Source organism: Lissotriton helveticus, chromosome 6 (assembly GCF_964261635.1).
Source record: "Lissotriton helveticus chromosome 6, aLisHel1.1, whole genome shotgun sequence".
Taxonomy (NCBI): Eukaryota; Metazoa; Chordata; class Amphibia; order Caudata; family Salamandridae; genus Lissotriton; species Lissotriton helveticus.
This window is the reverse complement of record NC_136067.1, coordinates 100,563,945-100,591,711: the sequence shown is the minus strand read 5'-3', so window position 1 is coordinate 100,591,711 and position 27,767 is coordinate 100,563,945. Positions and strand designations below refer to the sequence as shown.

Below are 27,767 nucleotides of genomic sequence, written 5' to 3'. Positions count from 1 at the left end.
TCCTGATATTCCCCTGTGAGATAGCAGGGTATCCACAAGGTGAAAGTCGGGCATCCCGCCGCGAGGGGCCGTTGTGGAGATTAAGCAAGCTATTGCCCAGAGTCGCAGAGTGTGAACCCGTGAGTCGAGGAGGCACCGGGGCGAGAATTATCGAGTCCGTGGAATTTTTAGCCCAAGACCCGCCGAGGTGGGGAATTGAACCCTGGTCCGGGTCTGCTGCCTCTAACCCCTGAGCCACACTTCTCCACAATACATACATATTGAAACTATTTGTTTGTTATGGAAATGTACAGAAATCAAATCAATCCAATTACAAAGCCGACTTTGTACAGCATGTTGCAGGTGGTATGGTATGATAGGACGTGTGTTCTTCGATATCCAATACTCTCGTGTTTACGTTTGTGTTGTCTGTTTTTAGTTCCCTTCATGGCCCTTACAGCTGAGTGAGGCTGCTATATTTTTTGGGCTCCCCTTCTCTTCAGAAACCCATGCGAACGAAGCTCATTGCACACAGTGTGTTTCCCCAGTGTAAAGTGCCAGGTGGCTCCATATTACTCGGTTTTGAAAAAAACTCGCAACATGTGAAAGGTGCACGCAAATGCACCAGAATGTGATGGCAGAACAAGTAAAAATAAGAAGCAGTCTGAGGAAAAAGCATCTATTTCATGTAAGTACTAATGCAACTAAATCACATGGAATCCTTCTTGGCTATGATGGGATATGCGGAACGGGGTCTGTTGCAATGTGAAACAAACTGGCGGGCAAAAGGTGCCTTTTGTTACCATTTTATCATAGCTGCTCATCGCCTAGCTGCAGGCAGCATTTTGCTGGAATTTCACATATGTCTCTGTCCCGGTGTCTTCATTTGTGCATCTCATTTGCATACATTTGTCTCCGTCTGGGGGCGCATTCAGCCCGTTCAGGGCCTCCCTTCGCAATATTTCATAAACCAGCTGCTGGGCTGGATTTCACCAGTAGTAACTGAGAAAAGCGGGGTGAAAAGACTGTGAGCATGCTCATGGGGGATAATATGCTGCATGGCTAAACTTATAAGGTCCCAAAGGCGAGACCTATTGGCTCTGCCAATTCTTGTTTTCCTTTCTATGACTTCAAAGTGGTAGGATTTATGTGACAATTGTGCTGATTAGCGAGGGTCTGCAAATAGTTTTTTTTCCTAGCACGCAGCAAAATTTCAATGTCTGTAAATGAATTGTGCTGACGGCCAGATCAATGCTATGGATGATAACATTTCCATCCATTGTTTGTGCGCTGTATACTTTTATCAGTAAAACTGTATGTGAGTGCAAATGTAATGATCATTTCAATTGAAGATGTGTTGCCTGTAATGGCAGTACGCGACCATGCCATGGATGCTCCATGTTACCCACTCTACTCTGCACCACTCCACACTAAGTCACTTTGCGTCACTGCACTCTTCTCTTCTCTCCACTCCACCTCTCCTCTCTACACCACTCCACTCTATGCCAATGCACTCGACCCCACAGTACTCTACAACACAGCACTCTATGCCACTGCACCCTACACCACTTTACTCAAAACCAATGCACTCTATGCTAGTCTGTTGTGCACCAAATTACTCTACACCATTGCACTCTACCCTCCTCTGTTCCACTGTGCGTCACTGCACTCTATGCCCCTTCAATCTACTCTGTGCCCCTGCATTTAGCGCTGTTGCACTCTATGCCAATACTTATGCCACTTTTCTATACACCACTGCACTCTGACAGTATACTCTGCAACACTGCACTCTCTACCATTCTACGCCACTGAACTTTACACCACTGCACTCTATGCCAATGCACTCGACCCCACAGTACTCTACAACACAGCACTCTATGCCACTGCACTCTACACCACTTTACTCAAAACCAATGCACTCTATGCTAGTCTGTTGTGCACCAAATTACTCTACACCATTGCACTCTACCCTCCTCTGTTCCACTGTGCGTCACTGCACTCTATGCCCCTTCATTCTACTCTGTGCCCCTGCACTTAGCGCTGTTGCACTCTATGCCAATACTTATGCCACTTTTCTATACACCACTGCACTCTGACAGTATACTCTGCAACACTGCACTCTCTACCATTCTACGCCACTGAACTTTACACCACTGCACTCTATGCTACTCACATCTATGCTGCTCCACTGCACCCTGTACCACTGCACTCTACGTCACTTCACTCTACTTTGAAACAATCTACTGTGCTACTGAAGTGTACACCTCTCTATTGCACTCTGCACCACTGCACTGCACGCCAATGCACTGTACACCAATTTACTAAAACCCAATACATTACGCCACTGCACTGTATGCCAATCTACTCTGCACCACTGCAGTGCACGCCACTATACTCTGCCACTGCACTCTACGCTATTCTACACCATTGCAGTCAATATCACTTTACTCTGCACCATTGTACGCCATTGCACTCTACGCCACTCTACTCTGCAGTCCTGCACTCTGCTCTACTCAGCGTCATTGTACTCTATGCCACACCACTCCACACCACTCTACGTCACTCTTCTGCTGTCTACGCCACGCCGCTCTCCTGCACTCTATGCCACTTAAATCTACTGTGCACCACTGCACTCTACGCCACTTCACGCCTCTCTACTCTGCACTGCTCTACGCTAGTGCACTCTAGCCCACTCTACTATGCACCACTGCACTCTTTGCCTTGCAGTCTACACCACTCCACACCACTTCACTCTGAAATGCTGCACCATACACCACTGCTCTATACCACTCATCTCTATCCTTCTCCACTTCACTCTACTCTGACACAATCTACTCCACACCACTGCACTTTATGCCACTCTACTCCACTTTGCGCCACTCCACGGCACTGTGGTCAACGATGTGCCAATATAATAGACGCCACTCTAGGCCACTGTGCTCTAGGTCACCACTGTGTGCCACTGCACTCTACCCTGCACCACTATACTCTACACCACTCCCAGTGCTCTGAAACAATCTATTCCATGCTACTGAACTCTGTGCCACTGCACTCTACTCTGCAGCACTCTATGCCACTGAACTCTGTTCTGCTCTACTTAATCCCTGTCTCTTTCTGCATATGCAGTGTCAGAACAACAAACCAAGGGGAGGAGTGGACAGTCTATCGATAAAACACAATTGTATAGTTCCAATGAAATGTCTGAGTCGGGGAAGGCCATCAGTGTGGCTAAATTTAACCTGATGCATCTATGTAGTATCACATTTTAGGCGGACAACAATATTAGCTCATATTCAGTCAGACAAGTATTTGTGAGATGTTGGCTCTTAGCCTGACTTAAGAGTGGTTCTAATGAATGGGGTATATATAAATTTAGGGTATTTCCCAGCACTAAACTATCACATTGATCCACTGATACAGTTGCTGCTTGTAGGCACTACTGCTTCTGGATCTAATACTTCTGAGAGTTATGGACAGAGTCTGTGATGTCCTCAATGATTCTATGTAAACAATGCGAATGCACATCCCTCTCTTTCGTGTTTAAACAGTGAGAAATCCTTGTTACAATCTGGGAGACCCAGAGCTGATGAGGTACACAAAGCCTGTATAGGGGTCTGAAATATCCTTGTGGGTCAGTTTCTGCAGGGGACTGAAGAGAAGAGAAAAATTTGGTACCCAATGTCTACAATCCTTAACCATCCTCAAGAAGACCGAACTTCGGTCTGTGCCGTAGGTTTGGGATGGTCAAGAATAGCTTGTTCTCTCTAATGACAGTCTTCTCTCCCCTTAAGAAATAAGGTGGCCTAAATAGGACACCTGCTTCTACAAAATTATAATTTCTTAGGGGAAGCTTTATAAACGTGGCATGCAGGTAAGTTTAATACATTTATTGTAGCCTGTAGGAGGCTGGCTTAGTATATGTTGCACACTTAAAGAAGTGATGCACCTTGCACTAATCCAGACAACCCATATGGCGATTTTTGTTGTTCTTTGTTAACGTTCAACAGTGTAGATTAGATGAAAAAGAACCGCACAGTCTAAGTCATAAGTATATGTTCGAGGCATATGGGCTGCAGATGGTACATTTATGAATAGATCGCCATCTGGTGTTGGGCTCGGATGATAGCACTTGTTTTTCTCTTGGAGAAGTCTTTTGTAGTCACGAGGCTGGTGACTCCTCCCTTGGGTGATAGTGGGCATGGGCATCGGCTCCATCCTTAGATTGTTTTTTTCCGCCATCGGGTTCGGATGAGGATCGAAGCGCTCCGGATCGACTTCGAGAAAGAAGTTATATTTCGGCGCGTATTCCCTTTCCAATTCAACGGTATTGTTTATCGAGCTCGAGTTCATTCCCATTCCGACGCGCTTCGAAGTCAACAACAAAAAATTCCAACTCTACGCCGACGAGACCGGGAGGCCTATCTCGACGTAGTCCAGCCCGGAGTCCATGGAAAGGACTCCATTCAAAAAAATGTCCAACTTGTGGTGCTAAATTCCCACACAAGGACCTACACGAGGTGTGCAGCCTCTGTTTATCACCTGACCACGAATCCAGGGACTGTAAAGCCTGTGCGGCTTTCTCCTCCAAGTCGACGATTAGAAACCGTCGAGCCCGAAGACACGAGATGTCGAGGATGGAGTCAGATGCAATCCCAGAACTGTTCGAGGTCCAACACCCTGAGGAAGAAGAAGATGAGGACGTCCCTTTGCCAAAAAACCGACCCCGATTGGTGTCGACCCCGCCTTCGAGCCCGGTCAGACAACCGAAAGAAGTTTCCGACGCCCCGCCTTCGGGCTCGGCAACGAAACCGAAACACTCGGCCTCCCACTATGTCGGAGCCGAGAAACGGTCGACATCGACACCGAAGCTCCATACCAAAGAGACTGGGTAGGAGTGTTCTGATAAACTCAGATACTCTGTCCATCACCACCCCCTTTTTGAAATTATTTTGGCCACCATAAGTGTGGAAGGGTATGCTCAGACATGAGTCCCTTGCTCACTGCACCATCAGGATTCAAGCAAGCCGGGCCGAAGACGGCTGTAATGCCAGAAACCGGTCCCCGGAAGCTTGTTTCCTTTCCAGTGAAGAATTGGGTTGGTAGTTTGGTCTGCCCTGTTCCCATGATGCACTGGGCCAGGGACAGACTAGTTTGCATATAGCCAGCTTCTGAACTGGGATGGTGCAGTGAGCTAAAAAACGGTGATGGATCAAGCCCTGATCTCTTGACTGGGTAGGAGTGTTCTGATTGACTCAGATACTCTGTCCATCACCACCCCCTTTTTGAAATTATCCATACCAAAGAGAGCTTGCAGTCGAAACATTCCATGTCGAAACCGAAACATGCTTCGACGTCGAAGAGCACATAACACCGAGATACAGAAGCAAAAGCACCTTTCGGACCCGAAGACTTCGGTACCGACACAGGAGCAACAAACAGATCCAAAACAAAAGACTCTGTTCATTGATCCACAGACTGGCAAGGTGGTGACAAAACTACCTAAAAAGAGGAAGACTCCACTGTCGGAGGACAAAGTTCCTCCTCCTAAGAAGAGAACAATGATGACAAATACAACTCCTCCCCTTTCTCCACAGCCTATGGACACACCCTCTTCTCCTCTTTCTCATACTCTGCCAGCTATTCCTACACCTTCTACACCACGCCCATCTACACCTCAAACAGATGTAGAAAGTGACACAGGGGATGGGGACCTTCCTAGGGATGATAACAATACTATCCCAGAAGACACAGACCCATGGGAGGATTATGACGCAGTGTCAGATAATGACCCTGACCTGTATCTCTCAAAACCCTCTCCCCCTGATGATAATTCGGGTTTTGCACAATTAATTAATAGGGCAGCAAAATACCACAAGGTAGATTTACATACAGAACCTCAGATAGAAGATTTCCTTTTAGAAACACTACCTGCTGCACAAAAATCCTCCGGGAACCTACCGATGCTTAAGGGTCTCCTCACTCACACATCAGACATATTCAAAGACCCGGTGAGGGCTAGGGTGTTAAACCCAAGAATTGATAAAAAGTATAAGGCAGCCCCAAAAGACCCAGTATTTATTAAGGGGCAAATACCTCTGGACTCGTTCGTAGTCTCAAACGCTCGTAAGAGGGCAAACTCACTAACAGCTGGAGAAGCTCCTCCTGACAAGGAGTCCAAGTTAATAGATGCCTCTGGCAAAAGAGTTGCATCCCAAGCAGCAAACAGCTGGCGCATAGCAAATACTCAAGCGCTACTTGCGCGTTATGATAGAGCTCATTACCATGAGTTAGAAAAACTCATTACACATCTCCCTAAGGAACATCAAAAAAGGGCAGATCAGCTGATACAAGAAGGGAAGATAATAACTAACACTTCCATTAAGTGCGCCTTAGACGCAGCAGACACTGCAGCAAGATCCATAAACACCAGTATCATGTTAAGAAGACATGCATGCCTCAGGGTCTCAGGGTTCAAACAGGAAGTACACACTTCTTTATTGAATCAGCCCTTTGATGGTAAAACACTCTTCGGCTCAGGTACAGACGAGGCTTTAGAAAAAAATGAAAAAGGACACAGAAACGGCTAAGTCAATGGGAGCATTGCAACAGCCAGCTCAGAGGGGTTCCTTTCGTAGGTCCACCTATAGAGGCGGATCAAAGAATACAGGCACAAGCCAGCAATCAACCTCTTTTACACCAACATCACCCAGAGGGAATTCTAGAGGCAGTTACAGAGGTAACAACAACAAGGGTAGAGGTCGCCGAAACAACAACAACCGCAACTCTCCTACCCAAAAACAGTGACTTCATACAGCTCCCCCCAGACCATGTAACACCGGTCGGGGGACGCCTATCACAGTTCCTACCTGTCTGGGAAAACATCACATCAGACAGGTGGGTGAGACAAATTATCCAACATGGTTATTGCCTAGAACTCACGGCTACCCCACCAAACATCCCCCCCCAGACAGCGTCCAATGAGTCAAGATCATCTGACATTAATAAAACAGGAAGTACTATCACTGCTACAAAAGCATGCTATAGAGAAGGTTCCACAACATCAACAGGGAACAGGAGTATACTCTCTATACTTCCTAATCCCCCAAAAAGACAGATCTCTAAGGCCAATACTAGACCTCAGACCTCTCAATGCAAACATAAATTCGGAACATTTCCACATGGTCACGCTACAACAAGTACTTCCTTTACTGAAGAAAGGGGACTTTCTTTCTACACTGGATCTAAAAGACGCCTACTTTCATATCCCAATTCACAAAGCCCACAGAAAATACCTCCGGTTTGTAGTAGAAGGACAACATTATCAGTTCAAAGTCCTTCCGTTTGGTGTCACAACAGCACCAAGGGTGTTCACAAAATGCCTAGCAGTGGTTGCAGCACACCTAAGAAGACAGCAAATACATGTCTTCCCGTACTTGGACGACTGGCTAATAAAGGCCACGTCACAAAAGGAATGTCTCCAAAACACACAAAAGACAATTCAACTGCTGCACCAGCTAGGGTTTACGATGAACTACACAAAATCCCACCTGCAACCAAACAAAGTTCAACAATATCTAGGGGCTACTATCGATACAGAAAAAGCCAGAGTATACCCCAATCCAGTCAGGATTCAGACAATGCTCACATTGATTCAAAGATTTCAACCGCAACACTCATTAACAGCTTGAGTGTTCATGAAATTATTGGGGATGATGTCCTCTTGCATACTGCTGATCCCATATGCCAGACTACAAATGCGTCCGCTTCAAGAATGTCTAGCAACACAGTGGAATCAGGCTCAAGGTCAGATTACAGATCTGGTGTTGGTAGACGACCGCACGCATCGCTCTCTGAAGTGGTAGTATACACCAAACATTTCCAAAGGGCGGTCGTTCCTAGAACCAATTCCACAAGTGGTGCTAACAGCGGATGCATCGCTCACCGGATGGGGAGCTCATATGGACAGATACACAGTACAAGGAAGATGGAGTGTGCAGCAAAAACGACTGCACATAAATCACCTAGAACTACTAGCAGTGTTCCTAGCATTAAAAGCTTTTCAAATGCATGTTCTCAACAAAGCAGTCCTGATCAGAACAGACAACATGACAGCAATGTATTCTATTCAAAAACAGGGGGGGGACACACTCTCTCCAACTATCCAGACTAGCGCAGGAAATTTGGAGATGGGCCATTCCTCAAAACATCTATCTGTTAGCCGAACACCTACCAGGAGTTCAAAATCAGATAGCAGACATCTTAAGCAGAGAGTCAGAACAAATACACGAATGGGAACTGCACAGCCAAATACTGCAGCCATTCTTCCAAAGATGGGGACAACCGGAGATAGATCTCTTTGCCACTCATCAGAACGCAAAAAGCCAAAGCTTCGCATCCAGGTACCCACACCACCTGTCGCAGGGCAATGCATTATGGATAAATTGGTCCAACAAATTTGCATACGCTTTTCCCCCTCTCCCACTAATTCCATTAGTGGTTCGAAAACTATAACAGCATTCAATGACCATGATACTAGTAGCACCAACGTGGTCATGGCAGCCGTGGTTCACCACGCTCCTACAACTCTCACAGGTGCCACATAAAAAATTAAGAATCTCACCCATGCACCTTACACAGAACCATGGAGAAATAATGCACCCAGATCCCAAACAACTGAATCTAGCGATCTGGCTCCTGAGGTCTTAGAATTTGGATACTTAAATGTTCGAGGCATGTGGGCTGCTAAATTCATATCTATAGCATAGATCGCCGCCTAGTGTTGGGTCCGGATGATTGCACATTGTTGTCCTGGAAGAGTCTTCGAAGTATCACGAGATAGGTGGCTCCTCCCCTGGACTACAGTGCGCATGGGCATCGACTCCATCCCCAGATTGTTTTTTTCCGCCATTGGGTTCGGATGTGATTTCGACATCTCCTGTTAGGAATCGATATAAAAACTCTTTCTAGGCCAAAAGGCCTTCCTTTACCACGTCGGTATTGTTCGCGTTCGGTCTCGTGTATACTCCAACTCGTCGAGTCGGATATCTGAGGAGTCGGGTGACTCTTCGGTCATCGAGGCCCTGTCGACGCAGCAAGACTTTGCCGATACGACGATGGAACGGAGTCCGTTCAAACACTGCCCCGTGTGTGGTTCCAAGTACCCACACATCGACGTCCATCCTTAGTGCAACAAGTGCCTGTCGCCGGACCACGACGAGGCCAACTGTATGGCCTGTTCGAGATTTAGATCGAAAAAGACGATCAAGCTTCGGCGCGTGTGGCGCGCCTCGAGGCCCAGCGATCGGCACCGGCACCGATGGACATCTTCGAAGACCCCGAAGCAGACGAGCAAGAGCTTCAACTGCAAATTTCACCAACATCGGCGGAGGTCGAGGCCGACTACGGAGAAGACGTCGAGGGCCAAGACCTAGAAGAAAATGTCGATGAGGTAGGCGGCGACGAAGAGGCATATGGGCCCATGGAAGATAGCTCGGAGGAAGAGCTATGCCCCGTTCGTACTCTTACATTGGCTCAGGTCACGGGATCGCCACACGGCCTTACCCAAGACCTTACACCTCGATCCACGGCCCCGCCTTCCGGCCCGGCTACGGACACCTCAGCGGAGCCGCCATTACCTAAATCGAAACCGAAACTAAAAACATCGGTGTCGACGAAAACAAAGATGGCCGATACGCCATCGAAACCGAAGACGTCAGCTCCACCATCGACTCCGTCGTCTTCGGAGGCCTCGAAGCCTAAGACGCCTGTCGATCAGGCAAAGGTGCCGAAAGTGGTCAAGGAGCCAAGCTCGAAGAAGGTCGTCGAGCAGAGGTCGAGCAAGGTGATCGAGTCGAAGTCAAAGAAGACTGTCGAACCGACTTCAGCCAAGGCTCACGCACCAACAGGCAAAAGGGCCGTCGAGACTAAGTCGGCAAAGGGCACCGAGCCGAAGTCTGGAGTCCCGACGCAAAAGGCAAAGGCTGCCGATCCGAAGCAGACGGCGCCGACGCCTGTGGCCGTGGAAGGTGGCCGAAGCGCAATTGTCGAGGATCCGTCTGCGCCTCCGGCGTCTAAACAGAAGTCATCGACGCTCGGGTCTTCCCCTGGGGGTGGACCGAGGTCATCGGTCGGGTCGACGAAACCATCCGCTTCTTTTACGAAGCAGGTCTCGGACTCCCTCAAACGGATACGGGACAAGGCGTCAACGTCGGAGCCGAAAACGCCCTCGGTACCAACGCCAATGGTCCCACCGAAGAAGACTTCGATGCCGATCCTCTATACTCTACCACCGAAGGTGGCGCCGAAGGCTTTTGCACCACGATCGGTGCCCAAGGACTCTGAAGGGTTGAAGCAAACTCAACTGAGTGGAGGTTTTGGTCATCGACAACCTTTATTGGAAGAGCAGTCGGAACGTTTCATCGACGCCGACACAGGAACACTCACGCTCTACAAGAGGAAAATTACATCACAGCCTTTTTTGTCATTTGTAATACCTCTAAAGAGGAAAAGACCAGCACCAGAGACACCAGTACTTGTTGAACACATTCCTTCACAACCTAGGAGGAGTCCAACACCTTCACCCACTTGCTCAGATGCAGATGAGGGTGAGCAAGATGAGGAGTACAATTTTCCTGAAAACACAGACCCTGAAGAGCAACGGGACTCGTGGATGGACTCTGGTGATCATGGGGACCAGCAAGCTGTCCATGACCCTCAGGTTTATGGTGTGAAAACTTCTCCCACTGAAGACTCTGCGGCATTCAATGCCTTGATTGAAAGGGCAGCTACAAACCATAACGTGGAGATGCATGCTGACCCTGTGGAAGTTGACTTTTTATTTGACACTTTCTCTGCTGCCGAAAAAACTGTGAAAACGCTTCCAATGCTCAAAGGGGTCCTCAAGCATGCCACAGACATTTTCAAGGAACCCACGAGAGCAAGGGTTGTCAACCCCAGAATAGAGAAGAAATACAGGCCGGCACCTGGCGACCCAACTTACATACGGGGCCAGTTACCTTTGGACTCTTTAGTGGTGTCTAATGCCCGCAAGAGGGCGAACTCCCAAACAACGGGTGAAGCTCCTCCCCCGGACAAAGAGTCAAAAGTGCTGGAGGCATCTGGGAAAAGGGTGGCAGCACAGGCAGCCAACATCTGGCGCATATCAAACACACAAGCTCTGTTGGACAGATACGATAGGGCACACTATGACACCTTAGAGCAGCTATTGCAACACCTTCCAGACGAGTTTAAAGAGGGAGCTGAGATGCTTATACAGGAGGGCAAACTCATCTCCAAAGCTGCAATTAAATGTGCGCTCGACGTTGCAGATACGGCAGCGAGAGCGATTAACACTAGTGTGATGTTGAGGCATCAAGCATGGCTCCGCATCTCAGGGTTCAAGCCAGAGATACAGACTACTATCCTCAACCAGCCCGTTAATCCAGACAGACTATTTGGCCCAGAGGTTGACACCACCCTCTAAAAAATCAAAAAAGATACTGAGACAGCTAAATCCATGGGTGCTCTTCAGTCTCAGCAATTCAGAGGGAACACTTTTCGTCGCTCAAGCAATCGAGGTGTTAACAGAGGACACTTGGCACAGCAGACGCAATTCAGTAAAAGTGGGGCGCAGTCCTCGTACCCCAAACAGGGTAGAGGAGGTTACCGAGGAAACAGCGCCAAGGGCAGAGGCAGAGGCAACAACAGTTCCCGTTCCTCTGCCGCCAACAAACAGTGACTTCCTGTCACTGCCCCCCGACCATCCAACACCTGTCGGGGGGAGACTCCAACAGTTCCTGCCAGTCTGGAAGTCCATCACCACGGACAGGTGGGTAAGGAAACTTATCCAGTTCGGTTATTGTTTGGAGTTAACGTACACTCCACCCAACATACCCCCAAAACAACGGCCTATGTCAGCAGAGCACTTGCACTTATTGCAGCAGGAGGTTCTTGTGATGCTGCAAAAAGGCGCAATAGAGCTCGTGCCAGTGGAGGAGGAAGGCACAGGGGTGTACTCCCTGTACTTCTTAATCCCCAAAAAGGACGGCTCACTCAGACCGATCCTGGACCTCAGGCCTCTGAACCAGTACATTCTTTCAGAACACTTCCACATGTTGACACTGCAGCAGGTTCTTCCATTGCTAAACCAGGGAGACTTCCTCGCAACCTTGGACCTCAAGGATGCTTATTTTCACATACCACTCCATCCATCCCACAGGAAATACCTCAGGTTCACCATACAAAACAGGCATTACCAGTTCAAGGTCCTACCCTTCGGAGTGACCACTGCCCCCAGAGTGTTCACCAAGTGTCTGGCGACAGTAGCAGCGCACCTCAGGAGACAGAACATACATGTCTACCCTTACCTAGACGACTGGCTCGTTCAAGCCAAGTCGGCACAGCAGTGCGCCGCAGACATGTCCCACACCATTCTCCTCCTTCACGGTCTGGGGTTTTCACTGAACTATCCAAAGTCGCACCTTCAGCCAGCCCATGTGCGGCAGTATTTGGGCGCGACGATAAATACTCTGGCTGCCACAGCTCAGCCAAACCCAGCGAGGATCGACAACATCCAGTCGCTCATCCAGAGGTTCCGACCGCAACACTCACTCCCAGCGAGAGTGTTCATGCAGTTGATAGGCATGATGGCCTCCTGCATCTTCATAGTCCCGCACGCACGGTTGCATATGCGTCCGCTCCAAGAATGCTTGGCGCATCAGTGGACTCAGGCTCAAGGACAGTTGAAAGACCTAGTGTTGGTGAGCGGTCGGGCATACAACTCTCTGCATTGGTGGAATCCACAAAACCTTTGCAAGGGCCGTCCGTTCCAAGAGCCTGTGCCACAGATTATTCTGACGACGGACGCCTCTCTACAAGGATGGGGAGCTCATGTGCTCCACTACACAGTGCAGGGTCTATGGACGACGCAGCAAAAGAGGATGCACATCAACTATCTAGAACTCATGGCAATCTTCATGGCACTCAAATCCTTCAAAGTACATCTGTGCAACAAAGTCGTGTTGATCCGGACGGACAACATGACAGCCATGTACTACATCCAAAAGCAGGGAGGTACACACTCTCCACAGTTGTCTCATCTGGCTCAGAGAATGTGGAAGTGGGCCATTCAGAAGAACTTCTTCCTCATGGCGGAACACCTCCCGGGCAAGGACAATCAGATGGCGGACCTGCTCAGCAGGTACAGCCACCAAATGCACGAGTGGGAGATACATTCTTCAGTACTCCACCCGTACTTCCAGCAATGGGGTCATCCAGAGATCGACCTGTTTGCCACAAAGGAAAACGCAAAATGCCAAAGCTTTGCCGCCAGGTTCCCTCACCCACAGTTGCAGGGCAATGCGATATGGATGAACTGGTCAGGCAGATTTGCGTACGCTTTTCCCCCAGCACCTCTCATTCTGCTGGTGGCAAGAAAGCTAAAGCAACACTCGATTACGCTCATCCTGGTTACTCCAACGTGGGCACGCCAACCATGGCACACCACGTTTCTAGAACTCTCCGTGGTACCGCATCAAAGGCTGCACCTCACACCAAGGCTCTTGACGCAGAACCATGGCGACATTCAGCACCCAGATCCGCAACAGCTCAATCTGGCGATCTGGCTCCTGAGGTCTTAGAGTTTGGCTACCTTAATTTGCCTCCTGAATGCATGGACATCATCCGGGAGGCAAGAAAGCCCACTACCAGAGCTTGCTATGCGGCAAAATGGAAGCGGTTTGTCATTTACTGTACAGCACACAATATCAACCCGCTAGATGCATCCATTCCTAATATCATCTGCTATTTGTTACATCTTTACAAATGCAATCTAGTATACGCTTCCATTCGGATACACTTATCCGCCATAGCGGCTTATCTCCAGAACAGGCAGCATCTCTGTTTTCAGGGTGCCTGCCATTAAAGCATTCCTAGAAGGGCTGAAGCGGGTCATCCCTCCCAGGACCCCACCGGCTCCTGTGTGGAACCTCAATGTGGTCCTCACCAGATTGATGGGTCCCCCGTTTGAGCCTCTACATTCTTGTGAGATTCAGTTCTTGACATGGAAAGTGGCTTTTCTCATTGCCATCACGTCTCTGAGACGTGTTAGTGAGCTACAGGCGCTCACAATACAAGAGCCATTTATACAAATTCATTCAAACCGGGTGGTGCTGCGCACTAACCCCAAGTTTCTTCCTAAGGTGGTGTCGCAGTTTCATGTCAATCAAACCATAGAACTGCCCGCGTTCTTTCCAAACCCTGAAACTGTGGCAGAAAGAATGCTCCACACGCTTGATGTCAAAAGGGCGTTAATGTACTACATTGACACTCTCACCCCCTCAGCACCACCACATTATCACTCCGCACCACCACATTATCACTCCGCACCACCACATTATCACTCCGCACCACCACATTATCACTCCGCACCACCACATTATCACTCAGCACCACCACATTATCACTTAGCACCACCACATTATCACTTAGCACCACCACAGCACCACCACAGCACCACTCCGCACCACCACAGCATCACTCAGCACCACCACAGCATCACTCAGCACCACCACAGCATCACTCAGCAGCACCACCACAGCACCACTCAGCACCGCCACAGCACCACCACTCAGCAGCACCACATAACCACTCAGCAGCACCACCACATTATCATTCGGCAGCACCACCACATTATCATTCGGCAGCACCACCACATTATCATTCGGCAGCACCACCACATTATCATTCGGCAGCACCACCACATTATCATTCGGCAGCACCACCACATTATCACTCGGCAGTGCAACCACATTATCACTCGGCAGTGCAACCACAGCATCACTCAGCGCAACCACAGCATCACTCAGCGCAACCACAGCATCACTCAGCGCAACCACAGCATCACTCAGCGCAACCACAGCACCACTCCGCACTACCACAGTATCACTCAGCACCACCACAGCATCACTCAGCGGAACCACAGCATCACTCAGCACCACCACAGTATCACTGGTTGAAATCTGTTCTCTCAATGTTTCAAGCTTTATTACAAATCACAAAAAGATGTTAATATTTCACTTCTGTTCTTGGATTTTCGTCAAAATAAAAAACACTGAACATAATCTTCACAAAAGTTATTTACAAAAGTTATTGCCATTACAAATTAAATATATTATTTAAGTATTAATTATTTAAAAAAATTAAGCCATTGTTATTTGTAATATCAATACATCTAATTCACGTGAATACAAAACATGTTGCATTACAAATGTTATAGGTGTCACATTTGCGAAAGTTATAACTATTGGCATTGTAAATGACAAAGCTATTAATTTAGCTATTTTAAAAAATAACGCATAAATAAAAAAATAAAAATTTATAATACCAATAGCTCAAACTTTCCTAATGCGAGCCCTATTATTTATTATTTTATTTAACGATTTATAGAGCGCCTGGTGACCCGGAGGCATCCCCGCGCTGTAAGGACTTGAGTTAGCCGGAAGGGAAAGGAAAAAAAGCTTATTTGGGAAACAGAAGAGTTTTCATTTGTTATACAGGCTCCAACCGTAGGCAACGGGGGAGCGAGTTCCAGCAGGAAGGATGCTTTTACTGAGAAACGGCGGCCTCCGGTGCGTACCCTCCTGAACTTGGGGACGTTAGCTAGTCGTTCATTGTCCGAGCGCAGGGATCTCGAGGCTTTGTAAGGAGTGACCATGTCTCTCAGAATGGAAGGACCTTGTCCATTGAGGAGTTTGTGCGCGATGCACATTGCCTTGAACTCATTGCATTTCCAATGCTTGTTTTGGTTTGTCTCTCATTTCGCCTTGCTGGTAGAGAGTGCTCGCTCGTGGGGGTGAGAGGGGGTGGAAATCTGTTGCTGGTCTCTTCACCCCAGCCCCGACCCGGACCCTTTAGGAGATCTATCGGCCCTTCTGGATATCGGCGGAGCGGATGGTCTGTAAAGAAGAGGACGGTGTACCGGCAGAGCCAGCATGGCTCCGAGAGCTTGGCGCCGCTAGACCTTGGCGGCGGAGCCCTGGAAGGCTGACCCAGGGATCAGGTCCATCAGGTGGATTTGCAGGACGGAAGGCATATTTGGCTGCCGGTGTGGTAAGACTCTCCCCCGGTAAGACACCTGAAACAGCAAGTTACTTTGGTTGTGGGGGGCTTAACAATAGGTCAGAGGTCACAGTGGTAAATCGTTTTACTCAACGGAGGGCGGCAAGTCTAATCAAATCTAGACTGTCACTGTACGTTAAAGGTACTTACCTTGATAATATAGTGGTATTCAATATTGTTGATGTTATGTTTTTGCAAGTCTATTGCATTATTTTTATTTATTTTATTTATTTATTTTATTTAAAATTTATAATGCGCAACAGCTACCCGCAGTGGGTTTCCCGGCGCAAGGGATAGACTAAAGAAGAAAGAAAACTGACATCAATCACGGCTATAAACATACTTTAAAAGAGTAGGGTTTTCAGTTTTTTACGAAAACTGAGCATATTAGTCTGGCCCCGATCCTCCTCCCGCTGTGGAAAGACATCAAAATTTAAAAAGTACTGTGGCAGGATCGTAACATATGAATGAATCAATGCATTACAATAAAGCAGTATCCATAAATCTGCCGCCTAGTTATGCAGATCCGCTCCTTACAGCGGTCCGTAAGTCAAAGAAGGGGTTGATGTTCCTTTATTAAAGCCTTTTTTTAGTCAACAAATAGGACAGTCTTCCTGCTCAAGTCGGAGGGGCCAGGGAGACAGGGCTGATACCTTCTGGATATTAATGGCGGCCTTCATCCGTGGAAATAAGGCATCACTTGAAAGGCTTGGCGCCCTCTGTGCCCATCATCAGGGAGCCCCCCTGTGACCGACGAGACTCAGCAGCTAGAAGTGCCTGCAGGATCACACCAATTTCACCAATTTCACCACTACCCCATCCCCATACACCGGCCCTTCTCTCCTCCGCCCCTGTCCTCTCAGCTCCTTGCCGAGCACCTTCATTTCCTGACCTTCTCTCCTCGGCCTTCTCTTGCCCTCCCCCATTCTCCCCCTCTTCCATACTAATAAATGTCCCTTCCTCTCTCCACCGTCTTCCCCCGCCCTCACCCTAGCACAGTGATTCCCACCTTGAGTTTTTTACGCTGTGTTCCATCTTTTGGTCTATTTTAAGCAGGGCATTTCTTGTGTTTTTGAGTATTGGGTTTGCAACCAGTGTATGTTTGTTGGCTGTGAGGAGCGCTATTGGCTCAAGGTTTTTTTTTTTTTTTATTAGTTTTTATTGGCATTTTACTTTAACAATGACATGGTATGTTGGAGAACATTTGTATATAATAACAACTCTTAATGGATATCTCAGAGCACATTAGTAATCATGCCTTTACCAGGCGAGTGTCCAGTCGGCTCAAGGTTGTTTAATATGGCTCTCTCAATTGTAAGCCAGACCGGCGTGTAGTCCTGGGAGGGCAGAACCCAGTAAGGCCCCCTGTTTCGCTATAAAGGCAGTTTGGAATGTTTTGAATCTGCTACATTTAGTCCCCCCAGTTTCTTGTCTTACCTTAGTTTTGTAAGGCTTATCCCCGCTTTTTTATTGCGCCATAGGAATTCGTTTATCATCTTGTCTATTTTGAAGTGACCATCATCTTCACTCTCTATCCTCCCCCACCATGTAATATATTTGGGCGACCAGGCCTCGAGCAGCGTCTTTGTCTTTTCAAGCAGTAGCTTTTCATTTTGGTCAAGCGTGCTTTCAAGGTCCTTGCCAAAATGTATACCTAGGTATTTGATAAAACCGGTTTGCAAGGCTAGGCCCGAGTTCCCCAGTATCGCTCTAGTGGTATGGATATTAAGTGGCTTACATTCCGACTTATCCTTTTTTAGCTTGTATCCAGAGTGGATTGAATACTTATCTTTGGTCTCCATAAGTGCAGTGAAGGAGGACTTTGGGCTCTCTGTGACTATGAGAATGTCGTCCGCGTACGCAGCTAGTTTTACAGTGACCTCATTGATGGTGATCCCATTCATCTCCCCATTGGCCCGATATCCCTGATCAGAGGTTCGAAGGCCAGCAGAAACAACATCTCGTTGGCAAAGCTGTCCTGGTCTGTACAAACATGACCGCTATGTACTGCATACAAAAACAGGGGGGGACACACTCTCTGCAGCTTTCACACCTAGTTCAAAGCATATGGCGATGGGCCATTCCATAAAACATATATTTCCTTGCGGAACACCTCCCAGGAGTACACAATCAAATTGCAGATCTGCTCAGTCGTCAGCAGCAGATCCACAAATGGGAACTTCATCCTCAAGTTCTTCTTCCGTTGTTTCACATGTGGGGACACCCAGAAATAGATTTGTTCGCCACGCACCTACACGCAAAATGCCCAAGCTTCACGTCCAGGCATCCACACCCATTGTCCAAAGGCAAGGCGATATGCATGGAATGGTCAGGCAAATTTGCTTATGCTTTTCCGCCTCTCCCACTTATTCAGTTAGTGGTTTGGAAACTCAAACAGCCTTCCCTCCGAACGATCCTGGTTGCTCCAACATGGGCCCGACAACCATGGTTCACAACCCTATCAGTAGTTCCGCATCAAACGCTACGCCGCTCACCTAAGCTTCTTACTCGGAACCATGGAGAGATCAGGCATCCAGATCCCAACCAACTCAACCTTGCCATCTGGCACCTGAAGTCTTTGAGTTTGGCTACCTCAATCTCCCGCCAGACTGCATGAACGTAATTGTAGATGCTAGATGTCCTACCACCAGAGCATGCTACGCAGCAAAATGAAAACTATTTGTAATTTTTTGCACAAATAAAATCGATCCACTAGATGCTTCCATTCAGAACATCATCTGTTATCTCTTGCACCTACAACGATGTAACCTAGCATATATGTCTATCAGACTACATCTCGCTACAATAGCAGCTTATCTCCAAAACAGACAACGTTTGTCTTTATTTCGAGTTCCCGCTATTAAAGCATTTATGGAAGTACTTAAAAGCATAATTCCACCCAGAGTTCCAGCCTTTCCAGTGTGGAACCTAAATGTTGTCCTTACCAGACTCATAGGTCCCCCATTGGAACCTCTGCGTAAATGCGAATTACAGTTCCTCACTTAAAAAGTAGCCTTTCTGGTTGCTATCACATCTCTTAGAAGAGGTGTGAGCTCCAGGCATTAACCATACAAGAACCATTTTTGCAGATACATCATAACAAAGTGGTTGTTAGAACTAACCCTAAATTCTTACCCAAAGTCATCTCAGCCTTCCACCTCAACCAGTCTGTTGAACTCCCCTTTTTTCCCCTCAATCCGACTCAGTGACAGAAGGGGCTCTTCTTCACACGTTAGATTTTAAAAGAGCAATACTCTACTACATTGAAAGAACAAAATCCTTTAGAGAGACTAAACAACTCTTTGTGGCTTTCTCCCCACCTCACAAGGGCAATCCCATTTCAAAAGCAGGAATTGCAAGGTGTATTGTTAAATGCATCCAAATATGCTATATCAAAGCCAAAAGCACATTAACCATTCCCCCTAGAGCTCTTTCAACACGCAAACCAGGGGCTTCTATTGCATTCTTAGGAACATTCCCCTAGATGACATCTGCAAAGCAGCAACTTGGTCTACAACACATACTTTCACAAAACACTATTGTGTATATGCGCAAGCAAAACAACAAGTTAGTGTGGGCCAGGCTGTACTAAGAACACTTTTTCAGACCACTGCAACAGATACAGGTAGCCACCGCTAAGGAGGTAACTGCTGTACAGAATAGGCACAGGTATATGATCTGCAGCTCATATGCCTTGAACGGAAAATGCTACTTCACAGTATGCATCTGTTCTTGGCATGTAGAGCCACAGATTAATATACGCCAACCCAACTTTCTGGATACCTCTATCTGTTCCCGTATTATCTTACTTACATGCATCAGACATGGACATCCTATTTCTATTTCTTACTAACTCCATCATAACCCTTTATGGCGAAAACAATCTGAAGATGGACTCCATCGCCCTAGGGAGGAGTCACCTATCTTGTGACTACAAAGACTTCTTTTTCAAAAGACAAAAACAAAGTGCAAACATCCGAACCCAACACCAGATGGCGATCTATGCACAAGTATATGAATCTGCAGCTCTACATGCCAAGAACAGATGCAAACTGGTAAGTGACATTTTCCTTACTTGGGGGCTTCCAAAGGGAATCTCAGACAGTTGCAACAAGTTTAGAATGCAGCAGCTAGACTTATTTTAAATCTCCCGGAAAGATCGTCCGCTTCCAGCGCCTTAAACTTGTTACACTGGCTTCCAGTTATGGAAAGAATTTGCTTTAAAGCTTTATCTATAGGCCACCACATCCTATATGCTCCTACCCGCAACCGCCGATCCTCTAACGTCAATTTGGCCACTGTGCCTAGATCAGGAGGGCTAGATTGGGAGCTAAATCTTTTGCCCACATAGTGCCAAACTTATGGAACTCCCTTCCCAAGGTCCACGGAAACTCCATCGGAAACATATTTTAGGAAGAAACTGAAAACATGGCTTTTTAGAAATAACCTTCAATTCTAGTCTACCACAGTCCACTGTATTCCTCTAATATCTAGAAACCCCACTTTTCTTCTCCTATGAGAATTATAGGGTTCAGTGTAGAGACACACCGTCGTGGTGTATTCATGCACTTCATGAATGTTCTTATTATCCCCATCCACTACTTCTTGTAGTGCTCCCCCCACAGGCCATAGCACACTTTCTTCCTCCCTTTATCCCGCTCCCCCTCCTTTCCACCAGACACGCAAGCTTCCGGACCCCTCCCCTGCATGGGCAGCCCTTACCACACCCCCACGACCCCACACGCAACACCCCCTCAATCCCCGGGGATTTCACTCATCCCGCTCGGCCCTCCCCGGCATGACCTGCAGAACCCCCTTGCACCACCGACTTGCCCCCCTCCCCCCCCACCCCCTTCCTGCTACTGCAAGGGGGATTCCTTGGTGTTCAGTTAACAGTGCCCATTGTCAAGTGCCCAGCTTCCAGCGCAAGGATGATTTGCTAGTTCTAATGACTCTACAGACCATATGTATCGCTCCACTGATACTCCTGCTCCCCCACTCCACCTTCCCCCCAGTACTGTATTGCATAATGTTGCCTTTTCCATTCTAATCTACATTGTTTCCATGTTGTAAAATTTTGTCTCAATGACAAATTGACACAATTCCACCGGAGAGGCAATCAAAAAAACGAGAAATTTGTGAAGGTGTTTCCGAAGGGGAGCATGGCTTTCAGATCTCTGAACGCCACTGGTCTCCTCTGCTGATACGTGCAAACACCTTTTGACACAGTGCAAGTAGCAATTCCCAATCTGCTGGATGTTCTTCTGGGCCACTTCACAGAACTAGCGGGAGAAGGTCAGGCTGCATCCACGCCGGTTATACAAACTGGCCTGGACACAGCAGACTCAGTTGCCAGGGACATCAGTCTACTTGTGTTGCCATGCATAGCTCTGTGATTCTGGGTTTTCCCAGGATGTTCAAACAACATTAATGGACCTTCCCTTCGAAGGCTTCCTCCTCTTCAAAGCAAAATGCGGACGCATCACTGGAAAGCAAAGCCGCTGCAGGGTGACTTGGACTTCAGACCCAAACACAGGTTTATCGGCAGATTAGGAAGTTTTCAAGGCTTTTCCTTCCCGAATCTTCAACAATAGGCTCATCAGCAGCAACGAGCAAGCAGTGATATAGGTCGAAAAAAAGGAAAAACACATGCTTTCTACATACTCCCTCCCTCGCTCCCTCCTCTTTTCAGCCAGCACAGGTAAGCATTACTAGTTGCCCCTTGTCCGAAAAACACACAGCCCACTGAAGGATGGGTGTCCTGCTCTCCACAAGTCTGGAGGGCCATCACTTCAGACCTTTGGGTCTTGCAGATTGTGGAATGGGGTTATACACTACCCTACCAACAGAACCTCTCCTCTTCGACCAATTTCTCCCCAATCACAAGCACTCCCACCAGTCTACCCATGTGCCCTACAGCAAGTAGTGCAGACCTTACTCCTAAAGGGTGCAGTGAATTTGGTTTCTTAACAGGCACAGGGATGCTACTCACGGTACATCCTAGTCCCCAAAAAGGAGGACAGTGTCAGTCAGTTCCTAGACCTCCGGGTTCTGAACTAGTTCCCCACAAAGGAAAATTTCAAAATGCTTTCCCTAGCTCAGGTTCTGCTAGCGTTGGAAGTGGAAAACTGGATGGTGGCTGTCAACCTGCATGATGCCTACTTCTATACACTTCAGTAACACTCTTTATGTTGGATACTCATATCTTTCTTACCGACAGAGCCTCCTCCCTGTTGCATGGCTGTTATTTTCATATCAAAACACACAGGATGATGGATGGAATGTTGCACAATGGCAAAACATTCACCCCCAGTCACAGATCTGGGTTTAATCCATCGTTATTTTGCTCACCAAGCCACCCCAGTTCAGACATAGCTATATGCAAATCAGTCTTGACCCTGTGCCTCATGGGAACAGTTCAGACCAAACTGCCAAGCCCTGTCTTCCCTGGACCGGAATCAAGCATCCTAGGACCGGTTTAGGCTATCAGCCGTCTTCAGCCGGGATAGCTTGACACCAGTGGCTTAATGAGCAGGGGACCCACGTCTGGGCATACCCTTCCCACATAGGGTGAACAGCAAAACACACAAGATGATGGATGGAATGTTGCACAATGTCAAAACATTCACCCCCAGTCACAGATCTGGGTTTAATCCATCGTTATTTTGCTCACCAAGCCACCCCAGTTCAGACATAGCTATATGCAAATCAGTCTTGACCCTGTGCCTCATGGGAACAGTTCATGGCCTCTTAATATGGTCTCAAGATATTACAAAATACTGTACCTGTCTTCGTAAATACTGTACCTGTCTTCGAGATGTTAGACTTCTCTGTATGCCTAGAAAAAGTGTAAAAAATATATCCAAACTGACTTCAGCACGCCAACATTTTGGCTCCAATGACATTATATGCCCTTCACGTATGGAGCCGAAATGAAGCCAGGCACCCTAAAGGGGTAGGTGAGCTATTGAAGAGTTTCTGGATCCAGACTGACGCCTTGGATATTCAGAAGGTGAGGCATTTGCAGGTAGCTTGAATATCCACCAGAAAGAGCATGACCGAGGGCAAGTAATTTTTCTTTAGTCTAATTCTTCTCTGACTTTTTCTCCCATATTCTTCAGAATTGTCAGATCTTCTACATAATCTGTTTTACTTGGTATGTGGAAAAAAATGAAAAACCATTTTATTTAGCCAGCTGTTGAAATTGCAAATTAATTTCATAGTATAACAGTTCTTAATCTTTTGGCTTTCAGGAACGCCCCCCTTAATCATTACTGGAATCTGAGGACTTTCACAAAATTTTTATTGGAATCTTGGCACCCCCATTGAGTGATTACCAGGAAAACAAGTCTAAGCATTTTCTGCCAAAAACAATATACAAAAAATACAGAAGCAAGCGCTCATCAAACAGACACAAACGATTAAATATTCCATTTAATTCACAAATGAATATGAAAAAGCATTTTTAATTTAACTGGAAAGGATGGAGCTTTTCTAAATTCAATTAACCACAATTATCATTCATACTATATTCAATTTGATGCACTTTCACTGCTCCCACGATAAGTCTGAGGGAGGGTATTAATTGAATTTTTTAACCTCCAATTTCAAATTTCTTCAATAGTTACCAAAGGTTTTACATTTTTGAATCTTACATTTTGCTTCTTTAATTATGTAGAATTTATTAATCTATTAATAATATTTAATTTTCTAAATCCTTGCTGACCCCCTGAATAGGTTTTGTGTACCCCCAGGGGTCCCTGGACCACAGGTTAAGAAACACAATCATAGGGTTTACTCTTTTAGAAGTGTACTTTCTGTAACATATACTTTTACTTGAGGTATTTGTTTCTGAATGATACTAGACTATGCTTGCAATTCTTGTGTGCACTGCATTATACCTTGATTAAAAAAAAACCCTTCTTTTGTTTTTGCAGAGATGAATTGATTGAGGAATGTATTATGACAAGAGAGCATCTCCTTAGCCGCCAACAAAATACTTCAGAAGTGGAACAGTGCCTCAGCCCATTAACTGTACGGAACGATATAGACTATCGTCAAAGGAATGCTACCCACCGGCCCACTTCTCTAAGCCCTCTCAATAATAGATGTAGTCTTGATGATTACCGCGTTAGTCATCCAGAAGACCTTGAAATCAAGCCCATGAAGTCTAGAAGAAAGAATCAAAATGATCAAGAGCATGGCCTTCCTTTTCAGGTCTGAACATTTTTATTTCTCTACTGGACTTCTTTCTTGATTGTTTCTCTCTGAATTGAGCACTCTTAGTGTGCTTTATTATAATCATAATACGATTAAAGCTTTTACAGTTCTCGAGTTATCTGCTTATAATACAACAGCTGCTCAGTGATTGAGAGTGGTTATCCATTTGACGTCAGGAACATCTGTGGCCCAGTTCTGATTTCTAGGAATGTAACTTGTGCTTAGGGTCCTGATGCTTCATTGTACTGTAGTTTTCAAGTCTTTGTGTTGGTTTACCAGACTGTAGCTCAACAGATCTTCTTGCCACGGCAATGGTTTAAAGGATTTTATAGAGTAATGATTTCATGGAATACCAATACTGGGTAACTATTTAATCTAAACGGCCTAATAAAAATATGCAGGATGAATATCATTTACCATTTCATAGGAATCAATCAATAGAATATATATTTTTTTTTAATTGGATTTTGCACACCTGTTTTTAAGGCGTAAATGCAATGGTTACAGATCTTACTTTTCGAAACATTTTTGTCAGATGTATTTATGTAATTGCTTTACTTCAGGGAACATTACTTTGGATTTATATCATTTGTGCTGTCAAACAGTTACTTTGGATCCTTTTAATTTGTGGATCCCTCACCACCTCTAAACACCATTGATCTCTACCCCCTCTCAGCGTTAAAAGCACTAGCCACCCCTTCCCCTAAAAACTCGTCACAATGCCTAAACTTTTTCCATCCCTGACTCCTCCATCCCTGAACCCCAAAAGCACTTTCCACCCCTACACACCCCAAGACCTGAGCCCTAAAAACTCTTCACCATGCCTATTCTATACCCATCCCTGACCACTAAACTCCACTCATCGCTAAACCCTAGCATCCCTTTCTAGCCCTAAACTCCACCCATCACTCCCATGACCTCCACGCATTCCTGACCCCTAAAAATCCCTTTCTATGTCTAAACCTCACACATCTCTGAACCCTTAACACACCTTGCACCTCCACCCTAAACTTTACCCAGTCCTGAAACCTTAAACACCACCCATCACTGATGCACTAAAATCCCATCACTACCCCTAAACAAAACCCATACCAGATCCCTAAAAATTCCTATCACACCTAAACACTTCCAAGGAGGTCTTCTGCTTCTGCTGCCTTAAAACAGTTACACTGGCTCCCCATACATAAGCGAGTGCTCTTTAAGATACTGGTAATTACCTTTAGAGCATACTACAAAAAAGGGCCTAAATATCTGCTCCCACGGTTCAAGCCGTACATACCTAGTCGGATCTTGAGGTCATCAGACATGTGTCTCCTAACAGTCCCCAGATTTAGACTAGCCACAAAAGGAGGAAGATCTCTTGCCGTCCTTGGTACTAAAGCCTGGAATAAACTCCCACAAAGCCTACGGCAAACTCCCACTGAAATCGAATTCAGGAAAGCCCTGAAAACCTGGATTTTTAATCTACCAGACACGGTTAGTAAACAGTTAGTCTAGGCTCAAATAAACCTTCAGGTACTGTGAAATTGATGTGAGTAGTATCTCCGGCCCACCATTCTAGGCTACGGAATCACAGCGCCAAGATGCTCCTTGGAGCGATAGTATGCGCTCTATAAAAACTATCTTACAATTACAATTACATGCCTAAAAGCCCTTCCTGCACCTAAAGTTCACTTACTCCCGTATTGGAACTTTCATAGATTCACATGCTTAAATCATTCCCCGTCGTCGAGATAGGAGTCCCCGTTACATTTAAAAAGTAATGTCTCAATAGACGTAGGACTTTAAGGCCTCATTATTTAGTAACCTATCCAGTGCCAAACTTGAAAAGCAACTAATCAGATGACACCCTACAGAACCTTCCTAAGAGATAATATAATATATATGTATATATGTGTGTGTGTGTATATATATATATATATATATATATATATATATATATATATATATATATATATATATATATATATATAATAAAGTTTTTTCTGTATCTGTTTTTGGGTGGAGTTAACTGACGCTTGCATGTCAGAAACACCTAAAAAAACCCAAACAAAGGCTCCTAAAGTAAAGTCCACATTTGTAAAGCGCACAATCACCCGTAAGGGTCTCTAGGCGCTGGGGGCCGTCGGGAAGATTAAGCAAGCTATTGCCCAGAGTCACATGGTGCTGGGCTAACCTGCCGCCGGAGCCGGGGATCGAACCGTGGTCCCCAGATTCCAGCGTCAGTCGCCCTGGCCGCGGCGCCACACCTCTCCCAAGCCCTGTGGCAAAAGGAAGAAGAGACTACATATTGACGATACCCATAAGGACTGCCTTTATTGTCTCCACTCAGACCCAAGGATTGTAAGGTATGCCACACGAAGCTACTGTCGACCGTCTCACCAACATCCTGTCGACAGCTTAGTCAACGATGGCTGTATCGTAACGACCACGGCTTTGTCTACGGCAGCCCCATTGTCCTTGTTCAACGCAGCTTACCCTCGTCGACGGCTCATCGTTTATGACAGTCACTACCAGAATCCAGTGACAAGCGACGACAACTGCGTTGACAACCTTTTCGACAACCCAACATCAAAAGCAGACAAATTGATTTTTCACCAAAAATGAAAGCAAAAAACACAAACTCCTTCTTTGACATCACCAACACATCTGTTGGATGATGATCATTCGGACGATGACGGCAACAACCTCTTTGGGGCAGCACAAAGCCCATCTGAGCTTAATGTGAAATACCACGAAGACTGAGATGAACAAGAGTATTATGCCCAGCATATTATTACACTGACAAACGCCACTGACCACAACTTCAATAAGATATGGTATGCTTTTCCTCCACTCTTGTTAGACTTACAATCCATGTTGACGGATTGAATTTCTGCCAACCTTACCGTCTCCTTCACAAGCACCTCTTCCACCTCCGGTGGTGCAAAATCAACCTCCACCTTCTCTGAGGAAGAAGTGGAAGAGCATGAGTGTAGGAGGCTGGCTTAGTATATAGTGCACACTTATTTAAGTAAAGCCACCTGCACTAATCCAGGCAACCCTTATGGTGATTATTAGTGGTCTTAGACAACCCTAGAAAGCTCTCTAAGTGGTAACTACCGCCCCATCTCGCTCATCCCCTTTCCTGCCAAAGTCATCGAGAAGACCGCCAACAGACAGCTTGCCGCCTTCCTCGAGACGAACGGATCCCTCGACCACTCGCAGTCCGGCTTCCGCACCAACCACAGCACCGAGCCCGCCCTCATTGCAGCCACTGACGACATCCGAGCCCTGCTCGACAACGGGGAAACAGCGGCCCTCATCCTCCTGGACCTCTCCGCAGCATTCGATACTGTCTGCCACCGCATCCTAGTGCAGCGCCTCAGCAACATCGGAATCCAAGGAGCGGCACTGGAGTGGATCATCTCGTTCCTCACCGGAAGAACCCAGAGAGTCCGCCTCCCCCGTAC

The 27,767-nt window shown here is 46.7% G+C and overlaps 1 protein-coding gene across 1 annotated transcript in view; it reads left to right on the top strand.

The window, feature by feature from the left end:
• Positions 1-27,767, top strand: part of LOC144762283 (uncharacterized) — a 397,653-nt gene that overhangs the window by 145,304 nt on the left and 224,582 nt on the right. The window contains exon 3 of the mRNA XM_078647420.1: positions 24,033-24,312. Coding sequence (XP_078503546.1) covers positions 24,033-24,312 — 280 coding nt within the window. The remainder of the gene's footprint in view (positions 1-24,032; positions 24,313-27,767) is intronic.